This window comes from Pseudorasbora parva, chromosome 9, assembly GCF_024679245.1.
Source record: "Pseudorasbora parva isolate DD20220531a chromosome 9, ASM2467924v1, whole genome shotgun sequence".
NCBI lineage: Eukaryota > Metazoa > Chordata > Actinopteri > Cypriniformes > Gobionidae > Pseudorasbora > Pseudorasbora parva.
The window spans coordinates 8,649,850-8,675,906 of NC_090180.1; the positions used below are offsets into that span (position 1 = coordinate 8,649,850).

General features: G+C 39.4%; 1 protein-coding gene across 1 annotated transcript in view; it reads right to left on the bottom strand.

The window, feature by feature from the left end:
- The window catches only part of grin3ba (glutamate receptor, ionotropic, N-methyl-D-aspartate 3Ba), a 51,235-nt gene that overhangs the window by 21,174 nt on the left and 4,004 nt on the right, over positions 1-26,057 (bottom strand). The window contains exon 2 of the mRNA XM_067453726.1: positions 67-704. Coding sequence (XP_067309827.1) covers positions 67-704 — 638 coding nt within the window. The remainder of the gene's footprint in view (positions 1-66; positions 705-26,057) is intronic.

Sequence of the window (26,057 nt, forward strand, 5' to 3'; positions counted from 1 at the left end):
TGCAAGCAATCATTAAAAAAACTGTAATAGTACTTGCTACTTAGCAAAAAAAAGTTACACGCTTACCTGGCAAGGTACTGTCCAGAGGAGGGTAGCTCATGTTTATTGGGCTTGTCAAAGCAGTTGACCATGTTTTGGATAAGTGCCAGGTCCGGTCTCACCATGGTCGCCGCAAACACAGCCCTGCCAATGAGCTGCAGGGTATCCCTAATGTAGAAGTTGAGGGGCTTACGATTCACCTCCCCATAAGCCAGAAGACCTAGTGGGGAGCCAATGGAGTGAAGAGAATCAAGATTAAGCGGATATCCCATGATCCAGTGCATGGGGGGCAATGCAGCGCTCAACTGGTGGGCGCTGCGCAGCACTGTGGCCGTACATTCGGGGTCGGAGCCGAAAAGCACCACGGAAGACGCCGGAGCAGATGGAGTCCTGCTGAGGAGCTGTGAGAGGAGCTCCATCACCTTGTCTTCGCTTGCATTTTCCTCGAGTCTGGACAGGTTGAGGGTCTCCCACAGGTGCCAGTGGGCTCCATCCAAACCTAGGTGACCCCACTGCTCAAGCTCTTCCAGCATTCCTGTGTTCCCACCTCCCGGACAAAGAACAGCCGCTCCACCCTGCCAGCCTCCCTTTAGCAACACTGCTAACAGCAGCTCCGACAATGCTGAAGGCGGTGTGCGTGTCATCATCTGCAAATGGAAGCGGTTCTGAAACCAGAGAACATACACAGTTACTGTAGGTCTAAGGCTGAATCGAAAATAACAACCGTGACGTGCGATTATCAAGCCACAAAGGCTGTGATAGAATTGATTAAGCGATGTGTGTATTTACATATTATTTTTATAATACAAACATTATTGTTTAATTTGTACAGTCTTTACACATAAATGTTTTATGTAATAAAAATAACCTTGTCTAATTCTAATGCTGTGCAATGTGATGTTGTTTGTATTCGATTCTTGCATTTATTTCATAAAAAAAAAAGATGGTTAGACTCTAAATAAGGCCTTTAAATAATAAATGTGCATCAGAATGACATTACATTTTCTTTGTTTCATCATACCGGACTAATGACTATAAACTGTGGTTGATGTGTTGTGATGAAGTATCTGTGATGAACTGTACACCAATAAATCACAACACTTGATTCAAGTCATTGATTCAGACTCGAGCTAAAGTTTGTGCGTTTCTATACTATTTGAAGCTTCCACTTTTCAAACGCGAACTGTGATGAACTCTTTCCCACATTGCCACATCATCACTTACAAAATATGTGGTTTTAACATTATAACATCTATAAAAGCATATTATGACACAATATGTTATTTTTTCACAATATGACAATTTTTTTAAAATAGTTTTTAACATAGCATTTTACACTCTTTTTTAGGAGAGCATTTTAATATTCATTTTTTATTTTAAAGTGAAATCAACAGTAATATTTATTTTTATTATCAATAATCATAATTAAAACACAATCATAATAAAAATGAAAACATTATTAACATTAAAGCTACACTATCTAACTTTTTCGTCTGCTAGAGGTCGCCTGTTCAAAAAAAAGTTTGAGCACAGAATCTTGGGACATGTGGTCTTCACCTCACAGCCAGTGGAAAAGAATCTGGATAGGACTCATGTTCATGGATGCGATTATTAAAGGGTTAGTTCACCCAAAAATGAAATTTCTTTAATTAATGACCAGGACTGAGTGTTGGGGGAGCTGAGCAAGGCATGGAGCGATTGTTACGCAAACACACGGCTCGCAAACAGCTGGACTTTTATTATAAAGGGACGGGACACAGTCTCTGGCGCCATTTCCACTTTTCCGGTCGCGAGTATGGGGTAACGCAGCTCTGTTTAAAATTATGTTGTGAGGCGACTCCCTCAGACGCCTCGGCTCCTTGGTGTAAATAGCAATTCTCTCACAATTTACAAATAGTTGGAAACATTTGGGATATTGTAAGAACTCAACTAAACAAAATATGTAATACTGGCCTGATGTTTTTTGGCTATTTTACTGCAAAAATACTACATAGTGCACTTTTAAATAAACATTTGAATGAGTCAAAACAACATTAGGAAATAAAAACGCAAATCGATTTCTACCCCCAAATCGTGTACCCCTAGTTAGATCTTCACACTGACTCATCCAAACAAACCCCGCCATAAAATGCAGATATCTTCAGGCTGCAAATGTGTATTGTATTCCCTAATGACTATACGTTTGAATAAGCAAGATGGAAGTCTGGAGAGAGTGTAGTGTAGATCTCCTGTGACTTCCATCTCCTAAAGCTGCCTTATAGGCAAATAGAGGAATATATTACTTACTCTGAACTTATGATGACCTCATATACTCAGGAACCCTGAAAACAACACTCGTTTAGACGCAATCTTGGATGCAAACATCTGAATCACTCGAATGAAAAATAGACACAAAAACAGTGAGGAAGAGCCGTCAGCTCTCATCTGAAATGGCTCCTGGCCATCTCTTCACAGACTCTCTGCTGTTTTTGATGTGGACTGACAGGGAGGCGTGCGTGAATGTGCCGTGAGAGTGAAAGATGGGATGCTTGGGTGTTCTGAGAGGAAGAGGGGCCGTTTGAACTTGGTGGGGGGCTGTGAGCGAGCAGCACGGGGCCGCGGCGCTGTAGAGGAGTCCCCACGCAAAGTTAAAACCTGTGTGACTGGAATAACATTACCGCCAGCGGCTCTGACACGCATCCCTGTGACTTTCACCGCTACTTAGGGCGCACATAAATTAGCACGCACACTGACGACTCCATGCAGTGATGCCAAACCAGATTAATTTGTAAATGAAATATAAAAACACACCATTCATTTGGTGTCAAAGTTCTGCTCTGCTGAAACAAAAGAACAGGGCTTCAAAAACAGAAACGGACCAAGGGGGTCCCAGGGTTGTGCTGTGTACATATGGGAGCTTAGATAAGAAGAGGGAATGGGGGCAGGCTTATCTTTTATTTACCAGTATACCCAGGTGATGCCAGGTGAATAGCAAACAAACAAACAAACACCTTCTATGTGAAGGCAAACCTTCAGCCTTGAAGCCTCTCACTGCTCAATCGATCTGAGAACAGCTGCCCCTCCAAACAATACTTGTGCTCGGTAGGACATTAGCCTTCTCACGTCTAAATGGATCCACAACCTGACAGCATCCGAACAGCATGAGCAGTTTGATTTGTTCTTTCTGTCTAGGAAGTTTAGCGGGAAACGTCTATTTCCATTTCCACTTTTCCCACACCTTGCGAGCAATTTTCACAATCTGTCTTAACACCAGGGAGAAATAAATGGGTGCTATTTTTTAACTGGCAGCTCATAAATGGCCCAAATGCTGCAGAGTAACATTTCATTAATATTTAATACAGCAACATACAGGTTTTGTGGACTAATTCAAACAGTAGTTTGGCCATCAAATTATCACGCAGGTATAGAGACGGACGTGCTGAATCTATCTTTCACTCTCACATGGCAATGGCACCTGATCCATAAACAAACCATTATTGGCCAGAAATTGCAAATTACTGCGTATCTTCCTGAAACAGACACCAGAATTCTAGTAAAACACAATGATTTCTGCTCTGATAGCTTGTGAGCTTGGGAGGAACCTATTTTTGAAAGTTCAGGTTCTACATTTATTTTTTCATATTATAAAAAAGAGAGATGATTCAGCAAAACCACAGCATAAGGATGATTTCCAAAACTATCTTCGTAAATGACTAGTCAGTGGGTTGTTTGAATTGTTAGTTGACTATTCAGTATTAAATTAATAGTTTACGCAAAAATTACAGACCGCTCACAATTTACTTTTCCCCATGTTGATCTCAACCTCTATGACTTTCTTTCTTCTGCTAAGCACTGAAAAATATATTTTTAAGTATGTTGTTAACCAAGTAGTTTTGTTAAAAAAAATAATAATTGAGACGTTGCTGCGAAATATCTTTCACAGTAAATCATGAAAGATTTTTTTTAAGGAAGATCTCTTTAAGGAAGCCCATTATTATCCGATTTTGGGTCATTTCCACCACATGGGTTCACAGTGCAATCGTCACAGTGTAATTATTGTGAGCTGTGACATGGAAAGGCAGAAGATAAGAAAAAACCCCTAGGAAAACGTCCATTTCACACTTTTAGTGCCCTGGTAAAATATCGTCATGCAGAATAAAAGGCTCATTTTGAATGGCTATTAATAGTGAAAGAAGTTTTAAAGAACCAGATGGTCTATGACATCTAGCAGCGGGGGCTAACAGGTCCATGCTAACCAGCCGCATCTCGACCTCTTGGGTCTGGCTTTCAGAAACAGCCTAAGGGAGTGCAACAGAATGAAACAGAAATCAGGTGTCAAGATGTGTTTCTAAAACAAAACTATTTTTAACTTGACATGCTTGCCACATCAAAAACACAAGATTCATGGTGCAAAATGTGACGCAACAGCCTAAGATTCCTGTCTGCGGTTGTACATGAATAACATTTTAAAAATAGCGGAGACTTCACAATCCCCCATGTTGCCTCCAGGGATGATATTTTATTTTAATAAAATGATACCCCCATTTATTGGTCAAACCTATATCAGGGAAAGATAACTCAAATACTAATTAAAACAGTGGTCACATGTCCCACAGGGATCCATTTGTTCCCTCTTCCAGCACAAGTCACATGGCTCACTATTTTCTCCAATGAAAATGTCATTTTTCACTTATCCAGATATTCACCCACAAAAAACACCTTCACTTGTAAGGAAAGAAGTTATTTCAAAAACTTTACATTATGTCATCAATTTGCATAATTACATACCAGGCATACAAATATATTTTATTTATGAAGAAGAAATTTGTATTTGCACTTTTGCATGATTTTGTAAAGCGCTTATAAGAATAGTCATTCATAGGCTATACCTGCGCATGTATTATTCACAGGTTTTGTTTTTCACTTTGGTACTATTTTCTCAAGTAAGGGTACATTTTCAAAACTCTTAGTACAACAATCCAAACTGATCACTTGTATCACAGATAGTAATTCTTTCAAAACCTGATCTCATGGTTTAATTCAGTTGTACATATTTATTTTTTGTCCACGTAATCATTTTATATAAATGTTGCATTAATAAGGCGACTCACCATTTCTAAGCATGTGTCAAATATTGTTTCTCTCTCTCTCTCTCTCTCTCTCTCTCTCTCTCTCTCTCTGGCAGTTACTGTGAATGAAACAGAAATTTTATGTATTGTACTAACACAATTAAAAATATGCTGAAATGAATGAAAAAAGTGCACTTTTGATGGTGTTGTGGTTATAGATGGTTATACACTTTCAAAATGTATAAAGCACAGGTAGAACTTCCAGTTGATGAGAATGAGGATGAGGTGTCATAATTAGGAGGAGGATGAGGTCATATTGTCAATCTGGCAGGGAGAATGAGAGCGGGGATAGAGATGAAGACTGAAATGATAACTTGATACACTAAAACTGCGTTTCCACCGCTGGAACTTTCCCCAGGAACTAGGAACTTTGGGGTGGTACTCTGTGATTCAACCACAGGAACTAGGGTCTAAATGAAGTTCCGGGTTAATATTTCCCCCTCCAAACGGCCCTTCTCGCGAGGTAGTACTTTTTCAAAGTTCAGGAACTTTCGAGGGTGGCGCTGAACATGCTGATTGGTTTAGCTCACGCAGCATTTTATTTCAACTGGCATTTTTAAAAGTTGTTTGCGAGGTTCGTTCTGTGTTCAGATAAGTCTTGTTCTTTCGGTCTGATGGCGCGCATTCGTCTCAGCCATTTCACGGTCAATGTCCGTAATAGCTCATAATAACATACATTGTCATTTTAAAATCTAGCTTTACTAGCTTTCAGAAAATACGCTTTAGTATCAGTGCTCTTTTCCGCCGTTTTATTAATTTATCTCTTTAGTAAACCAATACATAACCAGCAAAAGCAGCACAGCTTGAATCTCCTCCATATTTGTTATTGTTGCAGGCAGTGTAATGCAAAAATGATTACTGTCCGTCGCTGACTGGGAGGAGCAGTCGCGCGCATTACATCACCGGACTAATTTGCCTAATCTTCACGGCACTTTAGACAGCAGGGGAAATGCAGACAGTATCAGGTCTGGGGGGGGGGGGGGGGAGATTTCCTATAAAAAAAGTACCTGGTACCTTTTGTCACGTGCAGGTTGTCTGCCGCATCAAAAATGTCAACGCTGTTTTCTCCAGGAGCTGGAATGTGTTAACTGTAGCCATAGCAACTCTTAACGGCCACCAGGACTAATACAGTATTATATAATAAGCTATTTATTTGTTGTAATAATTTGGTGTAATAATCATCTCAGAAAAAAGTAAAAACTGCCTGGGGCAATATACGCTGTGTCATTATTCCAACATTATCTTCACAACTTAGGAAATAAAAATTTCAGAAAAATTAGCTTTCCTCTCGTCAACATGAGCGCGCGCTGTCACGTCATGTAAGGACGCACACTTAAAAGTAATCGGTCAGGTCGTTTACATGGTGAAAAATAGACTGTAAAAAAATGAATAACGAGTATGGAAGAGATTCAAGCTGTGCTGCTTTTGCTGGTTATGTATAGGTTTACTAAAGAGGTGATTAACAACGACAGAAAAGTGCACTAATATGCAGATTCAGCAGCATGCAGCATATTCAGAAAGCTTGTAAAGCTAGATTTAAAATGAAAATGTTTATTATTATCAGCTATTACGGACATTAAACGTGAGATGGCTGAGACGAACGCACGCCATCAGACAGAGAGCAAGACTGATATTTACTGAACGTAGACCGAACCTCGCAAAAGACTTTTAAAAATGCCGGTTGAAATAAAATGCTAAACCAATCAGCATGTTCAGTGCCCAAGTTCCGCCCTCGAAAGTTCCTGAACTTTGAAAAAGTACTACCTCGCGAGCAGGGCCGTTTGGAGGGGGAAATATTTACCCGGAACTTCATTTAGACCCTGGTTCCTGCGGTCTAAACACACCGAGTACCACCCCAAAGTTCCTGGTTCCTGGGTAAAGTTCCAGTGGTGGAAACGCGGCTATAGTGTCAGACTTTAAGCAGGAAAAACGTCACAAATATTTTTCTCATTGGATGAATGCCAGATATTCAAGAAATAATTAGGTTAAATATCTATAACCTTTAATTTCACAAAAGTATCAGAGTCAACACAAAAAGGTACGAAAATAAAACATTGGTCACATCAGGTGATCTGAAGCCTCATTGTAATTGAGAATCTTGACATTTAAAAGTGGAATTGTTACAAGAAGCAGTGTTTTGATACCGTGCTTTAAAGGGAATACATTTAAAGACCAACGTTCTGAGGCATGATGTTTTCAATGCTAACATCATGCTAAAATCCTCTCCAAGAAGTTGCCGTTTGTGCATCACCGCAAAAAGCTAAAACAAAAATCAGAAAAGAAAATAGACCTTGTCGACCTCACTAATTCATAAATTGGTTTGCGGGAGATTAGTCAACCATCCTGACTCATCCCTATCTTGTAATCAACTTTAGTTTCACAGAGCTGTGCCAAAGTGCTTTAAAGTCGTAAAGAAAACTGCTTATCTAGATGTAAAATTCTGCCTCACAATGTTTTGAGCAGGGAAATATGATGGCAGAAAGAAATTTAAGGGAAAGGTACATCAATACTGATTCTCCTCTATTAAGAGTGACAGTAACTTAATTAAGAAAGACCACTGTGGGAAGATTTACTATCATATTTTCAAAACACAAAGTTGTGCAAAAAAAAAAAAACTTAATTACAGAATGAAGACAAGGCTCTCTTTAGGGTTCTGGCTGACATCTGAAGTGGATCATGTGGGGATAAAGAAATGAATTATGCAATGTATACATAAAAATTGTTTGGGGTATTATGACCTGAGGATTCATGCTCATGTATCTAGACTATTTATTCAAATCAGTCTAAAAAAGGATTTAGCATAATTAAAAAAGGGTGAGCAGCTTGTATGCGATGAAGAGAGTAGCTATCGTCCTTCATAAAGTGTTTATGTGGCTTAAAAGTGATGCTTAAATACTTGCTCAGTTTGCTCATACTGGGGCCCCCTCTGTGTTTAGTTAGTCACATCATTAGGCATAAGTGTGTCGACAAATGTGTAATGTCCCAAGTCTCAAAATGTACCAAAGGATCACTTCAGCATCAGATAAACTGAGATGGCAGCTCTTCATAATCTCTGCATCATCATCAAAGTGCTTCATGTCTTGTTTTACATTTTTGATCTGCTTTGATAATTAAAACATGAAGCTAAAACACATTTTTAACCCATCATGGTATGATGAACTATAATATCATGGATGATGACCTATGACCCTGACCTTGTTATATGTCTTTGGCGGCATCCGGATATGCATACTTCCCTACTATATAATTGCTGGGGGGAAAAACAGTATGTGAAGAGTACCGTCTTCATAAAACAGTAAGGCAAAAAGCACTTGGTGACCTACTATTTTCAGCGAGATTCTGAAGTGTGCATCCAGTGGATTATCCCATGAAGCCATGGGAGAGGATTTGTAGATGGCACTGAAGTGATGCAACTGACATTGGTAGGTCACATGAAAATGTTAATGACAATGTAATTTTTTCAGATTACATTTATATAACGGGCATGATCCCAGCCTGTGCTTTCCTGTCTTGCGAGGACTTCTGTTATTCTTGTCATGTGCCAGCCTTTTGTGGTGTTAAAGGTTAACAGTTTATGACCCAAGACCAGTTGTGAAAAATGAAGACCTAGAGTCAGGAGTGCAATGAATTAAAAGAAAAATTTACTTAAGATTAGTTTGCAGTATAATCAGCAGAAGCCAGCTTCAAGTCTTACAAAGAGTTCGTAGGCCGCGCTCCCTCTCTCACCGTCTTGTTGCCCCGCCCTATCGTACATACAATTGTCCCAACAGTTATACCGTTTTCAAGGTCTATCCACATAATTACTGTAATGTGGATGGTTCTGATTGGTTCAGAGAAAATGCAGTCATGGTAAATTTCCACACGTCAGTTAATCTGATGCACGTCTCTATAGACGTGTCACTTGACGCTTTTACCCCAGAATTAGGCCTGTAGTGACCTTCCAGATCTCGAGCAGGCCAGGAGACCAAATCCACCCTCCGTCTCTAAGAATGTCCATTCTCACACTGATCTGTAACACAGAATACTGCGCATATACAAAGATACACAGTCTCTCCAAGATTGGAGCTGATTAAGCTCCAGTTGCAACTAGAATGTTCCCCAAAACATAATGATAACGTGCATTCTCTCAGTGAGAGATACAGACAATAGTACAGACAATATTCATCTTGATGCTTTAGCGTTTCAGTATAAAGAAATAATGAATTAAATGAAAGACAAATCTATATTTCATATCTGGAAGCCGGGCTAAGTGGGCAAACACTATTCCTGCACTCCTGGCATGTTAGGGGTGTGTGATACCTCCAAAATCCAAATACACGACACCTTGTTGCTATCAAGTGTTTAGTGGCACATCACATCTTTAGGCCAGACCTTCAGTCACTCCTCAGAGAGCAAATACACACTTTAGAAAACAAATCAGGGGTTCTCTTAGGCAAAATCATAACTAGATAGAATCAATATAATAATATAGGAAGATAAATATTGACTAAGGCTTTGATTATGAATTTAATTAGGATATATAATATTACAATATATATACACACACACACACGCACACGCACACGCACACACACACACACACACGCACACGCACACGCACACACACGCACACGCACACGCACACGCACACGCACACTTTATTCATGTTGATTCGTTTTCCCAGACGTTTCCCATTTACCACACCCCCTTGTTGTTATCTTGTTAACCTGGTTTCCCTTTCTGTATATATAAACCCATTACTGTCTATTGTTGAGTGTCGGTCTTTGTACCCCTTTATATGTGTTCTTGTGTTTTGGATACCCTTGTTATTGGAAATGTTGTGTGTTGTTTGTTATTAAATAATTCATGCTGCACTTGGATTCTCAGCTTCATCTCTGCTCACACGTTAACGACCGACCAACATGAATTCAGCAGCACAGAATATGCGTCTCCGTCAGGGAGACAGGCCTATTGAGGAGTACATCAAAGACTATATTGAGCTGGCACATTTAACTACAATGGACTTAGTATGTCTTATAATCTTTTTTCATGGGAGACTGTTTGAGCAGTCATGCCATTGCACCACCCTAATTGGACTCTGGAATCTTATATCAATCTGGCACTGCAACTGAGTGGTTCTGCATTCACTGTGGGAGTCGCAGAGGATGGATTTCGTCTACTGCCTCCGTCCAGAGCCCAGTGGCGTCTCCCGCCTCCGTCCAGAGCCCAGTGGCGTCTCCCGCCTCCGTCCAGAGCCCAGTGGCGTCTACCGCCTCCGTCCAGAGCCCAGTGGCGTCTACCGCCTCCGTCCAGAGCCCACTGGCGTCTCCCGCCTCCGTCCAGAGCCCACTGGCGTCTCCCGCCTCCGTCCAGAGCCCACTGGCGTCTCCCGCCTCCGTCCAGAGCCCACTGGCGTCTCCCGCCTCCGTCCAGAGCCCACTGGCGTCTCCCGCCTCCGCCCAGAGTCCACTGGCGTCTCCCGCCTCCGTCCAGAGCCCACTGGTGTCTCCCGCCTCCGTCCAGAGCCCACTGGTGTCTCCCGCCTCCGTCCAGAGCCCAGTGGCGTCTCCCGCCTCCGTCCAGAGCCCAGTAACGTCTGCCGTCTTCGTCCAGAGCCCAGTGAAGTCTCCCGCCTCCGTCCAGAGCCCAGTGACATCTGCCGTCTTCGTCCAGAGCTCAGTGAAGTCTCCCACCTCCGTCCAGAGCCCAGTGACGTCTCCTTTCCCCGTCCAGTGAGTCAGTCCGGTCACTGACCAGAGTTCAGAGAGGGCTCCTGTCCCTCCCATCCTCATTCCAGTGTCTCTAGTGCCTCCCAAGAGGATTTTGGGGGGAGTCTACCCATCCTTGCAGGCTGGTCCTGAAGGGTCAGAGCCGCCATGGCTCCCTGAACAGCCTGAGCCGCCGTTGCTCCATGAATCGCTCTATGGCACAGGTCCGCCCATGCTCCCAGGCTCATCTATGCCATGCCATGGTCCTTGTCCTGTCCCACTGCATGGGCCTGGTCCACCATCCCTCCTGGACTGTTTCCTGTGGAGCGTCTAGAATCCGCTCCTTAAGCTTCTGCTATTTCTTGTCATGTGCCGTGTGATTTAGTCCTTTGTAGTTTTTCATGTTGATTTGTTTTCCCAGGTGTTTCCCATTTACCACACACCCCTTATTATCTGAGACATATTTAATAAAATAAAATAAAGCATTGACTAATTCATATTTTATATAATTATAATAAATGATAAAATATATATAAAAAAGTTTTTTTATATACTTTTTTATTGTAACGAAAGAATAATATTTTTTGCTTCGTAATTTAATAATTTATGCATCATATAAGGTTAATCAATTACTTGAGGATTAGGCAAAATTAAGGCCAATCAATTGAATGTTAGAAGTATTACGTGTCAAAAGCTGTGACTAAAACGGGACTTTAATTTTCTTATCTTAACTGTACATATGTGGCACAGGAATCAAAACTTTATATGGTCTTATGATGAAAGGGAAACATAAGCCAAGAAACCCAAAGCTCAGCTCTTTTAGCAGCTGCCAGTGTGAGCATTTTGCCGCAAACTGATTGTCTTTCTCTCCAAGGGAGGAAGGTGTGTTTTTTTAATGCTGCTTGTTACTTCTTTTTTTGGTGTATATCACTACATCACTGTCTGTGTGCACCGCTGCACCCAGTTTGCATCTAAAATATAATGGCATTTCTGTGTTATTAAATGTTAGCTGCCTAGACTCTGACCTGTTATTAGTCTTGATAACATTTCCAAATCTTGTTTGCTCCACAGTGACCCTAATATGACACTGCAAAAATGTCCCATTCCGTGAGTGAAAGGAAAGCCCATAAATTTATAACTCCATAGGATAGAAAACAACACTGTAATGAGGCTTTGAAATCAAAATATTTTTTTTTTACACTTTATAATAGGAGCGATCACTCACATTAGGCCTGGTGAACAGTGCAAGGCGCACTCCCACTGGGCGATAAAGTAATATTTGAAAATGAAAGCCATTTGGGGAAATGTGAGTTTATGAATGAGGTGATTTACCAAATGATCCTGTCCAAATTCACCAGAACAGAATCTTAAACATCCAGTAGTGCACAGCAAAGCAATAAGTCCTCGTCGAAGGTGCAAAAGCTGTCAGACAGCAACACATGGGAGTTTAACCTTGTCTTGGACATTAGTTTGACATATTATTGTTTGAGAAATTAGATTACTATCATAAAGCTTCATCTATTACTTTTCATTGCATGGAAACTGGCTACAAAGGCTGGCAAAATGTGCGTATAGTTTCTGCTTGGGAATTAGAAATGGCATTTTAGATATTCCAACAGTGAACTTTTAAATGTCTTAGGGATAAACTTTAGCAGCGGCTTTTCAAAGTTACAGTTAATTGTGGAGCGAGTACTACAGGAGCTGTGATTTAGTTCTGTGCTTAAGGCCATAATGTTGACAAAGCAGGATTGCTCTCTCAGTAACTCTCAAAAGAATGGGTCATCCTCACATGGTGGTCACAGACACAGGCAATGCAGCTGCATTTTAGGAATAATGTTATGCTGCATAACAGCACCAAAGAGCCTATCAATAATAATAATAATAATAATAATAATAATAGCGACTTCATCTGCCATTGTTTAGACAAACGTAACAGATATAAAGTAAAAGATATAAAAAGTAAATAAACCTTTCTTGAGTTTTTAAAATGTATATTTGATAAAAATCTAAATCTAAACTAAATCTGGTCTCACTTTATTATAAATCTTTTCATAAGAATTAACTGAAAAGTAAGTCGTAAAGGAGTTCAACATCACATTGCATCAAAAGATGCTTCAGCACTAAAGGACTCTGGGAAGAGGGGCATAAAGGAGGATCTTCAACTATTAACAAAACGTATGGGTTGGTCTGGATTTGGACTATTCTACACTGATTTTTGGACAAAGCGACCCCAACCAAAAGGCTTGACATTTGTTAAATCAGAAAATGACATGGGACTGCACAAACTACGCCCTATTTGGACGTTAATTGTTTCTCATGTGGACATCTGTAAAAATACACTTGAATGCCACCTCAGTGATAAAAATCGTGCATTCGGATGGTGATTTATTCCCGGTAAAGGAGATGTTTTGTGATCATGCGCTCCTGAGAACGCTGCTCACGTGGTCAGTCAAATGATTGTTTGTCTGCTGTAAAAATGTCATATGTTTAGAATAAAATATGATTTAATTTAATAATAGGAAATTATTATAATATTAAGTAATAATTAAAATCTCCTGTTAAAAAAATATGCAATTTAAAAAATCTGGAAATGAGCGTAATACAATGCTGCAAATTTAACCTATTTTTACTGCTGTAATAATTTCAAAAGTTTACATGTTTTTTTCTTTCTTTCTCTTTTGAGCGGTGATGAAAGCTTATTCGTGTAAATACTTTGCTGCATTTCAGTAATAAAAGTGTAGGCTAGATCTTTAAAATGCATCCAAATTACACGGAAACGCAAAGATACGGTGCTCTGCTGTGGTCAAAAATGATATAAACAGTTAATTTTGAAACAACCTTTTCTTGAAAACTCTTTTCTTGAGACGTGGATTCGGACGTGGATTAAATCACCAAATGTCACTGGTGTTTGTCAAAAAACGGTAGGTAATTCGGCCGGGGATTTTTATGCGGGTGGTGGGAGAAAAACACTGACATTCTGGATTTGGACGGCAATAAAATCAAAGACTAGCCCCTGTAAAATGATTAAAATACCTTACGACCCCACAAGAAACAATTACCATTCGAATAGGGCTTTAGATGTATCTAAGCATTTTACAATTTTTGTTATACACATTTTACAATTATAGGACATTATGATGGTGGAAAATGATAAATATATTTCACTTCTTTTTAGTTCCCATCTTAATTATGTAATGACACTTAAAAGTACAATTTTATATGACAGAGAGCACTGACAAAAATGTATTTATTATATTAAAATCATAATTAGATACCTTTGGGCAAATTATCTAAATAATTATCTAAAGTCAAAATAAAAGTATAATGAAAATCTAATTATATGTCCCGACTGCTCATCCAAAGAGTGCCAACTTAATTGACTTTTGTTAAGTCAGCGTGATAAGAAAAGGTTACCGTTAACTTTTCTGTTTAATTCTAACAAGAGTCTGAATGCTATTAGTGCTCTGATGGCCAGAGGAGACCTCATCCCCAGATAGAAGCGGACACAGATTAGATGCCTTCCCAGCTGCCTCTGACACCGCTACCAAAACAAGAGAGCTATAAAGCAATAAAACAGTTTTTTTTTAAAAGAGTTCCACATTTACAGTATATCTCCACATAAAGTATGCATGGGAGGAATTTGTTTAAACCAACATTCTGCTCTAAATCCTGAATTCTTGCCCTCTCTGGAACAGTGTTCAAAAATCCTTTTAACTGTGATGTAAATAAATGTACAAAGCCGTGTTAAACTTTCTGATCGCTAAGAAGTTCATTAGCATTACTTCCGCGAGGCATACGCTGCGATTTGCTCAATTAGCAAGAGCTGCCATCCACAGTGAGCCTGAACTGCACTGAAATCCTCTCTCTGTACAGCCTAGCATATGCAGCCCGCTCGGCCCAGCCTCATCTAGACGTTTCGTATGCAAAGCTGCTCTCAGAATGTTGACTGATAGCATTTGAAACGTGCAAAGGACATCACAAGTATAGAATAATCTTTTCAGGCTTTATGAAAAAATATCTTCACTTAAACACACTATCTGATTCAAAACCAGGCTGGCAGTGGGCCTGCTCCGCCGTGGTCTTCAGAACAGATCCTAATATATGATGCATGATGTGTAATGTGTCCCAGGATTAATGACATTAATCCATTTATGATTAATTATCCATTAATATTTGATAAAACTGTAATTAACTCAAGGGTAAATTCATGCTTTAAGTAACCCTTTTAAGCCCAACCTATGAAATACATGTAAGTAGATGGAGTCACAGTGAAACTGACATAAAAGATATAAACGGACTTTATGCTAATGAGTGAAAAGCCAATTATAATGATGGCCTGTGATAAAATGAGAAGATTTAACAAAATATTGTTTCTTCTATGATTGCCTTTCAATATTAAGCCATAGCTTTACAGCAGCTGTGTCCAATTCCTCAGTTTTGGAAAGAGCACCAGCACCTCTTTGTTGTCATCACTGAATTTCCATAATCCAAAGACTATCGGTCTGTGCTTTGCAGATAATGATGATTTCATGCTTGGATCAGTCGTCCTTTTTCAAGTTTTGGTTGACATTTACATGGTCTCTACTCAGAAAGAATAACATTTTTCAATCGATGTCTGAACACGGCAGGACTGAATCCTCCTGGGAGATCGGGATGCCAAAAGATAGATACTGTTGGTGGGCAGAAATTTATCAGCGTTGAGGCGAGATGAAGGCCTCTAGTTGATGGCTTTGGGAAGTGTATAAAACTCTGGAACAGGATGTCTGAATGTGAAGATGATCTAAAATTTAGCAAAAAGATACTGGTTTTCTAGGGTATAGGTGATTTGATGGATATATTGCTCTGAGGCTGAAGGCAACGATTTCCAGAGAAGGTTTATCATTTGGAACTAAATGCTAGAGCTAGAGTTATCTTTGTAAGTCTTCTGCACTGAAGTACTGCATGTCTCTCTTAAAGCTCAGCGGGCTTTTCAAACTTTTTCATGTGAGGGACCCACAAATATTATTATCTAGTCTGTTGTGATTGGGATTTTGTACATTGGGATAGATGCTGAAAAGTACAACATGGACATACTGACAATATCTAAAACATTAACATTGTTATGCATTTCTGGCTATAGAAACATTTATGAATTTTTCATAACATTTCTTCAAAATATACAGTATAAAACAATGGACAAGTGTAAAACAGGCAAGTGTATTCACAATAATTTATTTATTGCGAAAATGTCATAGAACGGGTCGGCATGTATACTTGGCCACGGGCTAAAAAATAAATAAATTGCCCTGTCATAGGGGGCAAAAGGAATAATTGAATAAATACACTGATGAGAAATACAACTAGAATAGCTTGAGATACGGTTAGAGTGTCTTTTGTAACTGTTAGTGAGCTGTTACTCTGTTAAAAAGAATTATATATTAATAAAGTGATGTAACCTGGCAATCATTTACCAACTTGCAACACGGACCCCTTTGCTAATGCACATATGTGGGAGATGCGCAATATATAAAAATTAAAAATAAAAGAGGACTTGCCCTTTGATGGCATGTTCTTAAACTGTTTTATTTCCTCTTTCCATATTGTGAATAATAAATGTGTATTTAAATTTGCTTGTTACACAACAAGTCTAACTTATAATAATAATTATTTGATGTAGCATACTTTTACACTAAGAATTATTCCTTGGCATCCTCGCATACTAAACTTCCTTTTTTAAATTGTTTGCGTGCTGGAGGTACAAGATGTTCACGCTGCGTGCAGTGATGTTAACATTTACGCTATCACTATAAAAGAGTCTAAAGAGGAAAGTTGATACCAAAAATAGGGCAATATAAAGAAGAATGGAAAAAAAAATTCACATGTTGGGGCTGAGGCCCCACGTTATAAGCAAACGTTTAAATTGTTCACTGTTCATTTTCTCATACTACACATTTCAAGACGGCTATTTTAGAGGTGTGTCTGGCGACCCTTTCTACAGACTCTTTTGATTGTCTTTCAGAACTTTTTTAATTAAAAGCTCTCAATTCACCCCCCCCCCCCCTTAACAACGAGAATAAAAAAATGCACGTTTTTGCAAAAGCCACCTGGCATGAGGGGACTTTACCTGCACAGCTCTCAATAGCTTGCCTCCGTTACACTATCATGACAGATACATTTCAGAACCAGCCGCTATCAAATATAACTGGCTGAGGGCATGGGCCAGATATTATCGCTGGGCCACCAGTTGCCAACCAGTGTCACAGAAGCAGTATAAAATTGTCCAAATGATAAGTTGCATTTACAGTCTTCTCGGTACAGGGTTTTGTTTGATTTGGACCTGGTAATATATTTTCATTTATTTGCCACTCAACATTATATCTATTTGTTGAAAGTATTGTTTTGTCCAATTAAGGGATGTAGAGGGTTTGACGGCAATTTATTTATTTATTACCTAATTTTTAACTTTTTTTGTGCTAAAGGGAGGTAGGGAAGTTAAATGTATTTTTGTTTTCTTTATTTTTGTTGGAGGTAAAGAAAACGTCTCGGTAACTACTGTACCCTCCATTCCCTGATGAAGGGAATGCAACGCGGGGTCAATGGGAGCCCAAAATACCTCTGATACTTTGAGAAAAGGCCAACAAAAATTTAAGAGTGGAATTTGCATGTGCCACTCCCCCGAACTGTGTGTCCAGAAAATGAGAAAACTGCTTTTTCTTTGCAAATTTGGGTAAAAAACAAACAAAATGAAACCTATACCGAGGAAGGAGCGGTGCATTCACCACCTCCTGGGAAAAAGGATCTCCTCTTATCACTGGGTTGCCCGTCTCAGGGGCACTTTGAAACCACCTTCAGCTACTTGCCGCTCACCTGATGAATGGGCAGTGGCCGCTTCCAGCGTTGTGACCTTCTTCACTTGTAGAGCTAAATTGATCACAAATGCAGTTCTTGCATCAATTCTGGCTCAAGACCCATGTGCAAATCTTTAAGTGCCTTGGCTTGATGGACCTGCAGGATGGCCATGACACGCAAGGTGAAAGCAGCCTGTCCAGCGGCAGTACCTCTGGCTGCCCCACCATTGAGGGTAGTAAAAGGTGCCCTTTAACGACTTTGCCAGCTCTTAATGCACATCCGAGAAGAAGGGCGCTGGAGCAGAGTGTGGATGTGAGTCACTCTCTGAGCCAGGATGCCAATCATTCAACCACGATCGATCCAGTGGGCCATCCTCTGGAGTCGTCCCCTTCTGCTGTTCCTCAAAACAGACAAACAGCTGCTCAGAGCTTCTGAAGCTCTGTGTGTATTCCAAGTAAACATGCAGGGGTAGTGGGAACTTTGAGCACGAAGCCGGGCAGGGGTCTCAGGATCACGCAAGAGTATGCCGGACCAAGACACGTTTCGCTGACAGAGAAATCTTGCAATCTTTTTCCCAGCAAGACCACAGAGAGCTTCCATGAGGGAATAAGGTGTGGCCTACGAGGATTCAACCTCCTGGCACATCTGAGGAACCTGATGATCAGGTCACGATTTCCTAGAGACTTCCAGAAAAACGGCACTGGTGCTGTGATACCCAACCCAAGTCAGAAGGCATTATCCTCATCTGATGTCCCAAAAAATTTAAACTCACAAATCATGTGACGAACTTCAAAGTCATCCGGAATCTCCATCGGGCACAACATGCAAGACAAGGAATTGGAGGTCCATGAGCTGAGATTGTTGCCCTCAGATCACCCTGAGTGCTAGCTGCTCACCCTTGTGCATTGCAGAAGGACAAGAATGAGGAACAGCTGAGGTGACTCCTTATACTAAAGAGCCGCAATAGCAATGTTGCCATGGTCATGTTCTTGCAGTGAGAACGTACCATCCACGAAGACTGACTCATCGTGGGTGCGACTCTAAAGTGCAAGACAAAGATTGTAGCCGTCCAAGAATGAGAGATAGCGACCACACTCAGAAACAAACAGGTGGAAAGGCATCTTTAAAATGATGCTCTATGCCTGTGTTTGTGCTTTTGGAGGAAGCTTGGCTAGAGCCAACAAGCGTTGGATATCACTTCCATATATTTGGATTACATTGCACAGATAAAATGGAATATTTTTATGATCATTTTATGATGAGTTTGTGGAGTATGTTATGGTTATTTTTTGTCACAGCATTGATAAAATGCCTTTTGTGTCCTACGGCAAACAACATTAAAGTGTTATTAATTTTAAAGTGAGTTCTTATTTAACTATGTAATTCTTTGAAAACAGTTTGCACCAGAAGTATCACTGAAAATAATGAAATGTCATGATTTAAATGAAGTAAATGAGTCAACTGTATTAAATAAATGAGACCGAAAACATGTCATTAATCATAAAGGCAACAGAATCAGCTGATTAATTCCATGCATTTGGTATTAGTTTGTAAAAATGTGTACATCTGTAAAGTTGCTGTTATGTAGATAATTTGTTTTAGATGATGCTAATAAATCAATATGGTACATTTTACTTAAAGGGATAGTCCACCCATAATTTACTCACCTATCCTAGCTGTATATGACATTCTTCATTCAGACGAATACAGTTGGATTTATATTGAAAAAATGTCATAGCTAATCCAAGCATTATATTACAATGAATGGAAGCCCAGAATCTGAAGCCCAAAAAAAGTGCATAATGCATCATAAACGTACTCCGCACGGCTCCGGGGGGTTAATAAGGGCCTTCTGAAGCGAATCGATGGGTTTTTATGAGAAAACTATCTCTGTTTAAAACTTAGTAAAAGTAAAATATCTAGATTCCGCCGAACCGCCTTCCGTATTCAACTTAGGCAAAAAGTTTAACGCCTCTCGCAGTTCAAAATGCTTCCACTACATTCTACATCGCATCAGTTATGCTCTTTCTGCAACTTGAATACAGAAAGCGGTCTGACAGAAGCTAGATATTTTAGTTTAGGATGAGTTAAATATGGATATTTTTCTAACCAAAACCCATCGATTCACTTCAGAAGGCCTTTATTAACCCCCTGGAGCTGTGTGGAGTATGTTTATGATGGATGGATGTACTTTTTGGACAAATTTTGGGCAGCTATTTACTATTAGAATGCTTGGAACTCCGATTATATTCGTCTGAAAGAAGAATGTCAGATACACCTAGGATGGCTTGAGGGTGAGTAAATCATAGGGTCATTTCCATTTTTGGGTGAACTATCCCTTTAATAAATAACTGTAAGTGTGCTAGAACCACGTCATGTAAATAAATACATGAATACTCATGCGATTAGATTATCTCCTAATATAAGACTAGTATAAAAGTATAATCTAGTGTGTGCGATTATGTATGTATGTATGTATGTATGTATATGTATATATATATATATATATATATATATATATATATATATATATATATATATATATATATATATATATATATATATATATATATATATATATATATATTACACATAGATACTAGTCTGCACGATAAGTGATAATAACGATTATTTTGCAAAAAAAATTATATTCGTAATTATCATCATTAATTAATCACTGATTGTTTGCCAGATTGCAAAGATTAAGTAAAATACCAGGCAGAAATGTATCCTTTTAAGAGAAAAGTTCTGTTTGGGAGATTTAAGCTCCTTTTCATTATAAATAGTGGGCCAATATTGCGATGGTATTTTTTAATTAATTGAGAAGCCAAAAATCGTGCATCACTAGTATTTATAATATTATCTATAACCCTTGTGCAGACTCCAGTTGAAAAAGGCCTGAGTCAGGGTATAAAAAGAAAAATCCAACTGTGATAACAGCAGATCATCTCACATAAATAAAATCAATATCTATCCAATATCTTGTCTAATTTGCTACATGGTGCTAAGAGTAGAACTTAATGCAGAAAAAGTAAACCAACAAATAACAAAAGGACAAACCCAAGTGAGAAGAAAAATAAGAAATATTATATGTATGATTATACATATTACACATTTTCTGTTTAAAGGAAAAATACTATATACAAGCTATTCAAAAGTAGTTTGACGGATTTCCAGTGGAATAAAATATGTCTAGCTAATAAAGAGTTTAAGGCTGTGATATATGCTTGTCATTAAACTAAATCATGTCTAACGGTAAAAGGGCATTTCTTGAGCAATAGTTTTACCTGTCAATGCTTTGCATTATCCTCATACAGGACATCTCCTCATTAAATCATGAGGAATGAGTGGTTCATTATAAAGGAGAGCCAATGTTTCAGTGTTTCACAATGCCTGTAGATTCAACGGTGAAGCTGTAAATAAACATGGGCAGTTGACGTCTGCTCCCTTCAGTCCTTTGTGTCATCGATATGGGGAACAAATAATGTTATAGGAGATGTCAAGGCAATGCAGGTCATGTTTTCAGATTCCCTTGAAATGGCAAATGGTAAATGAAGAAAAAAAGATCAAAGTTAACAAGAATTCTGATAGCCAAGCAATGTGCATTTAGGGGGCTGAACAACCTTGCAAGAAGTTGCAGGGAGGCACAAAAGGTAATTCAGCACAAGGTCTGCAATCATCAGCAACACACAGCCAACAGTAAGTGAGTCTGACAGAGCTGAATAAACACTTCCACACGGCTGTCTCCATGTATCCCCAGTTAACACTGAAAGTATCTTTAGAGACAAGCTCCATATTGCACTGCAACTGCAAAAACATTCAAAGCTAGAGGTCGGCCCAGCTCCAGGCAGATTACAAGACTGGGGAACAAGTTATCCGAATGAGGGTGAAAATTAATGAATCTGTAGGTTAAAAAATGTCAAAGCAATTCTGTGGCTGATATTTTTTCCTTTTACTGATTCTCAAAGGCATTAAAAACAATACAAGTTTAAAGGGGGTCTAATGCCATTTCATGCATTCTGACTTATTTACATGGTTAAGGAGTTGGATTCTCATGCTAAACATGGCCAACAATTCTAAAAATGAGTTGGACGTATGATGAATATTTCTGTGCCAAATACACTCCTTCAGGATCAGAATGAGTTTCGGAAAGCTTTTTTCAATTATGGCCCTGTATGACTTCATAAAGGGTGGAATTCCTTGTATGGGCACTTCTCCAGAAAGAGCCGTCTGCAGTGCTGTCATTTTGCTTTTTAGACCACAAAATTAGTGTCACTTATTCCTGTCATGAGTCAAAACTGCAAATGGTGAGTGAAACTGCCAGGAATAATGCCATGATGTATTTTGTGTGTGTGTGCGTGTCTTTTTAGCTCCGCCCACTGCACGCCTGCACAGAGTATCTGTGTTTTACAAATATGATAAAACTAGAAACTCTTCTGAGATATGAAGGATGCAATACTACTCTAGGTACTCAAGATTAACATGAGACTGGCAGAAACTGTGTGTGTTATGTACCCTTTAAACAAGTGTTATGAATCATTCAGAATGATCCAGAATTCAATTTGCATTAAATGCTAAAAACTAAATTTAAATTTCTTGCAAGAAAAACAAACTAGCAAACTTAGTATTGTTTATTGCACTTAATATGAGGGTCACCTGATGCTTGTTTACATAAAGACCACAATTTACATCATATGCATGTGCATCAATGTGTGTTTTTACTTCTTGGATGATCAAAAGCCGCAAAATTCAATGATGCCCAAGGCAACACAACAAACCTTATAAAAGGATGATTGGAAATTGTTCTTATTTTAATTAAAGATCTTATTTTTTTAGTACTGCCCTGCAGAAGCTATAAATACTTACATATTTTCTAGAAGACAAAATTAAAAAAATGTACCCCCCCAATCATCCTGTGCAAATGTTTACACCCCTGATTTTAATGCATTGTGTTTCCTTCTGGAACATTAGTAACCGTTTTCACCATGAGTTTGTTTAAATAGAGACTAGAGTGCAATTATGAGGGAGCAGTCATCTGCTCATGAATGGCTGTCTTGAGGAGCGATTAGATATGAGGTGTGCAAAAGCCTTGGAAAACTGCTCAGAAAAAAAGATGTGGATGCTGACATGAATGCTTTTTTACACGCTGAAATCTTGTAATTCCGGCAATTCCGGCGTGGCGTGTGAACGCACCTGAAGTGCTGAGAGTGTCAGTGAGGGAGAACTGAAAGGATGCGTGCCGCTAGGCATTCTAGAAAAATACAGCTGCACAATGTCTCTAGTAGCCTAATTCGCATATGTAACTGTGGAGGAGTGCGTTTTATAAACCGATGCTAGTTAAATAAGGCCAAATCTCTCACACAGAAAGTGAAATCCCTCACTTGCAGCTTAAGTAAAGCAAGGCATTTTTGTGCAGATGGGCGGGAGACTTTGCTCTGATCAGAAGTGCATGCACAGTTATTAATAAGCATGATAGCAGAGCTGCGTTTGCGTGCCTCATGCATGATGGGAATGGTTGTCACATCTTCTGGCTTGTTATCCACCCCAAGACTTTTTTCTATCCCTTCAAAAAAGGGAAAGATAATTGAAACATACTCACGAGAGAGTTGGGTGAAAGAGATAAGACAAAACTAATGGAAATAAAAAAGGAGAGGAGATGGAAAATGACTTACAGAGAGACTTTGACACAGAAGAGAACTTTGCATCAAAAGTACCCATACTGCTAAACTGTAATACCCGCTTATGCAAATCTCTCCCCCATTCAGAATAGATGCCGTTTGCAGGTTCCCATGCCAAAACGAACAGACGCTGCTGTTTCTCTCTGTTTTCTCAACCGGCTCTGTCATCAAAGCAATCATCAGAGAGGCTATGAGATTGCAGATTGAGATATAGACCCCAACCAGAGCAGAGCTACAGAATAGATCCTTCAAAGGAAAACTGATTTAAATGTCTGTTAGATCTACCGATAAAAGATCAACGGATTGTTCATTGTTCAGCTATGAGCAGAGAAGTATGCTATGATTATGACAATGAAAACCGCAGCAATATTCATTCCTTGACAAAACGAGAATTAGCCACTCTGGAGAGGCATCTTTGGCATACAATGGAGCCTGGTCAGTGCTGTGCCCACCCGTAATGCTGCCAACAGCCAAAATAAAGACAATGAATCATTTCTGCCATGAGATCTGAAAGCTAGTGAGATTTGTTCAGTGAGACCCCGTATTCAGAAGCGGAGTGAAAACTCAATCATGTTATATTGAGAGATCAGGCACCACTTCAAAGCTCACCTCGGGCAGAAAGAGGGTTGAATTTTCAAAGACACATTTTAGAGTGGAAAAAAGGTATGAGGTCAGGTAGGAGTCATAAGAACCTCAGGGTGTAATCGTGCCACTTATTGGAAACAGACCTTCAGATTCAATTAAACTCTCATATTCTTGCAGGCACATCAAAATGGAGAAAGAAATAGTCCAAAAAACCTCCCTCAGCTTACTTGCTCAATTAGTTTTGATGGGTCAGAGTATTCTCGGCTTACAGTATATGGGCATTAACCCAAATCCAGGCAGTATTAAACCACACTGTGTATTAAATTGCACGAATGTGCTTGGGTGCTGTAACATTAAGTGCCTGGCAACACTGAGCCATGTTGGCCCCGTGAGCGCAGCTTGCAGAATTCTTCCTCACCTGCCTGATGCACCACGCTCTTCCCGCATCTTTACTGTCACAGACCTCAGCGGCCCATCTGTGCTTATCTCAACCCTGCACATGTTGGAGATTACAAACCATCTCCTCCAGGTATTTCACACTTTATTTACACCCTCGGCCTCCATAATGGAGCGATCCAGGCTGCAGACAATCACAGCAGCAATGCACAGATGATCAGCATTGTTCCGGCTGGGAATAGGTGGTGACTTGCGTGCATGTGTGCATGGCATTGTATCAACAGAAGAAGTGTAGACCACCTCTATGACTAATAAGTGCTTGCTTTTCCAGATGCTTTTAGAAATATGTATTTTGTGCAGTGCACAAAAATGGGTATTGTAGGTTTGCTTCAGCTAAGCATTTTACACACTACACTGCACATACAAATAGCATACAAAGGGTGTGTGCTATTTTTTTTAAATTCAGTTTTAACAGTATGATGGCACTCCATTTTACAATGTGTTCTGATAATGTATTTACTGTTGCATCTATTTTTTTGATTCCACTGGAAAGTTTTTCCATTGTTTTTCTATGTAAACGTGCTAGACGAGCGTGTTTAACCAGTGCACTTCTGTCTCTTGCAGCATCTTGCACATGAAATTCTAAAAATCTGGTGCTCAAGTTAAAAAAAAGTAACTTTTTAAAAAATATGTCTCTAGATGTACCCCCACCCCCTCCCCATTACACAGCCCTTCATCTAATTTTTTTTTTAAAAAGCCCCATTCAGACGGGATTCATTTTACAAGAGATGGTGTAATGTAATTTTACCACAGGACATCTGTAATATTAATGCCCAATTCACAAGGAATAAGAAATCTCAGTAAAACTACCAGAAGTTAGGGGTAACTTAATTTATGCCCTGTCGTAAAGTGCGTATTGCATTGTTTCCTGATGCACAAACACACAACATTATCAAGATACGTACATTTTCTGAAGAAAGTGTGTGTGGTGCTTGCCTAAATTGCCACTGAATGCTTCATGCGCCTTCATACTTGAAAAAACACTGAAAACTGCTTTTTAGCAGGAAATGACAGAATATTTATGTACATATTTACGGCTGGTCTATTCGCACTGTATTAGCATTACCTGAGGTAATTTTTCAGGACCTTTTTTCAGAGGCACATTTGGACGGGACTAAAATCACTTTTCTCTCTAGGGTTATACAGTAACATTGTACTGACTCTTAATGGGGAAGTAATTGAATTATTCGCTTTACTGATTAATTCAGAAATTAAACAAGTGACTGGCCGTTTCTCATTATGCATTCTTGTCTGTTCGTTATCAGTCGTGGCCCAAGTACTGTTCCAATTCAAAGTTCACATCTAGAAAAGTATAGTTCAAATCCCCAGATGTGTTTGTAGAGGATACATCGAGAGGTGACTTGTGCAGACTTGAGACAGGCAGGTATCCCAGAAAGCACTAACCAGCAAGTGTCAACAACAGAGGAGAAAACCTGCATCATTTTACTACTAGAAATACTACTATTGTGTCACATAATGTTGTTTTAAAAGTTTTTCAAGTGAGAAAGTAGTTGTTTAAAGCTCAAAGCTGTGGTTTATTGATAAAGATAGCCTATTGCTCTGACGTTTTCAGAGTTGTGAGATCCAGTCGATCAATGGGCGCTCATGCTAGTCCTTCTGATATTTGCCGCTGTCTCTGATGTCTCGGTAGTGGTTAAGCATGAGATATATAATTT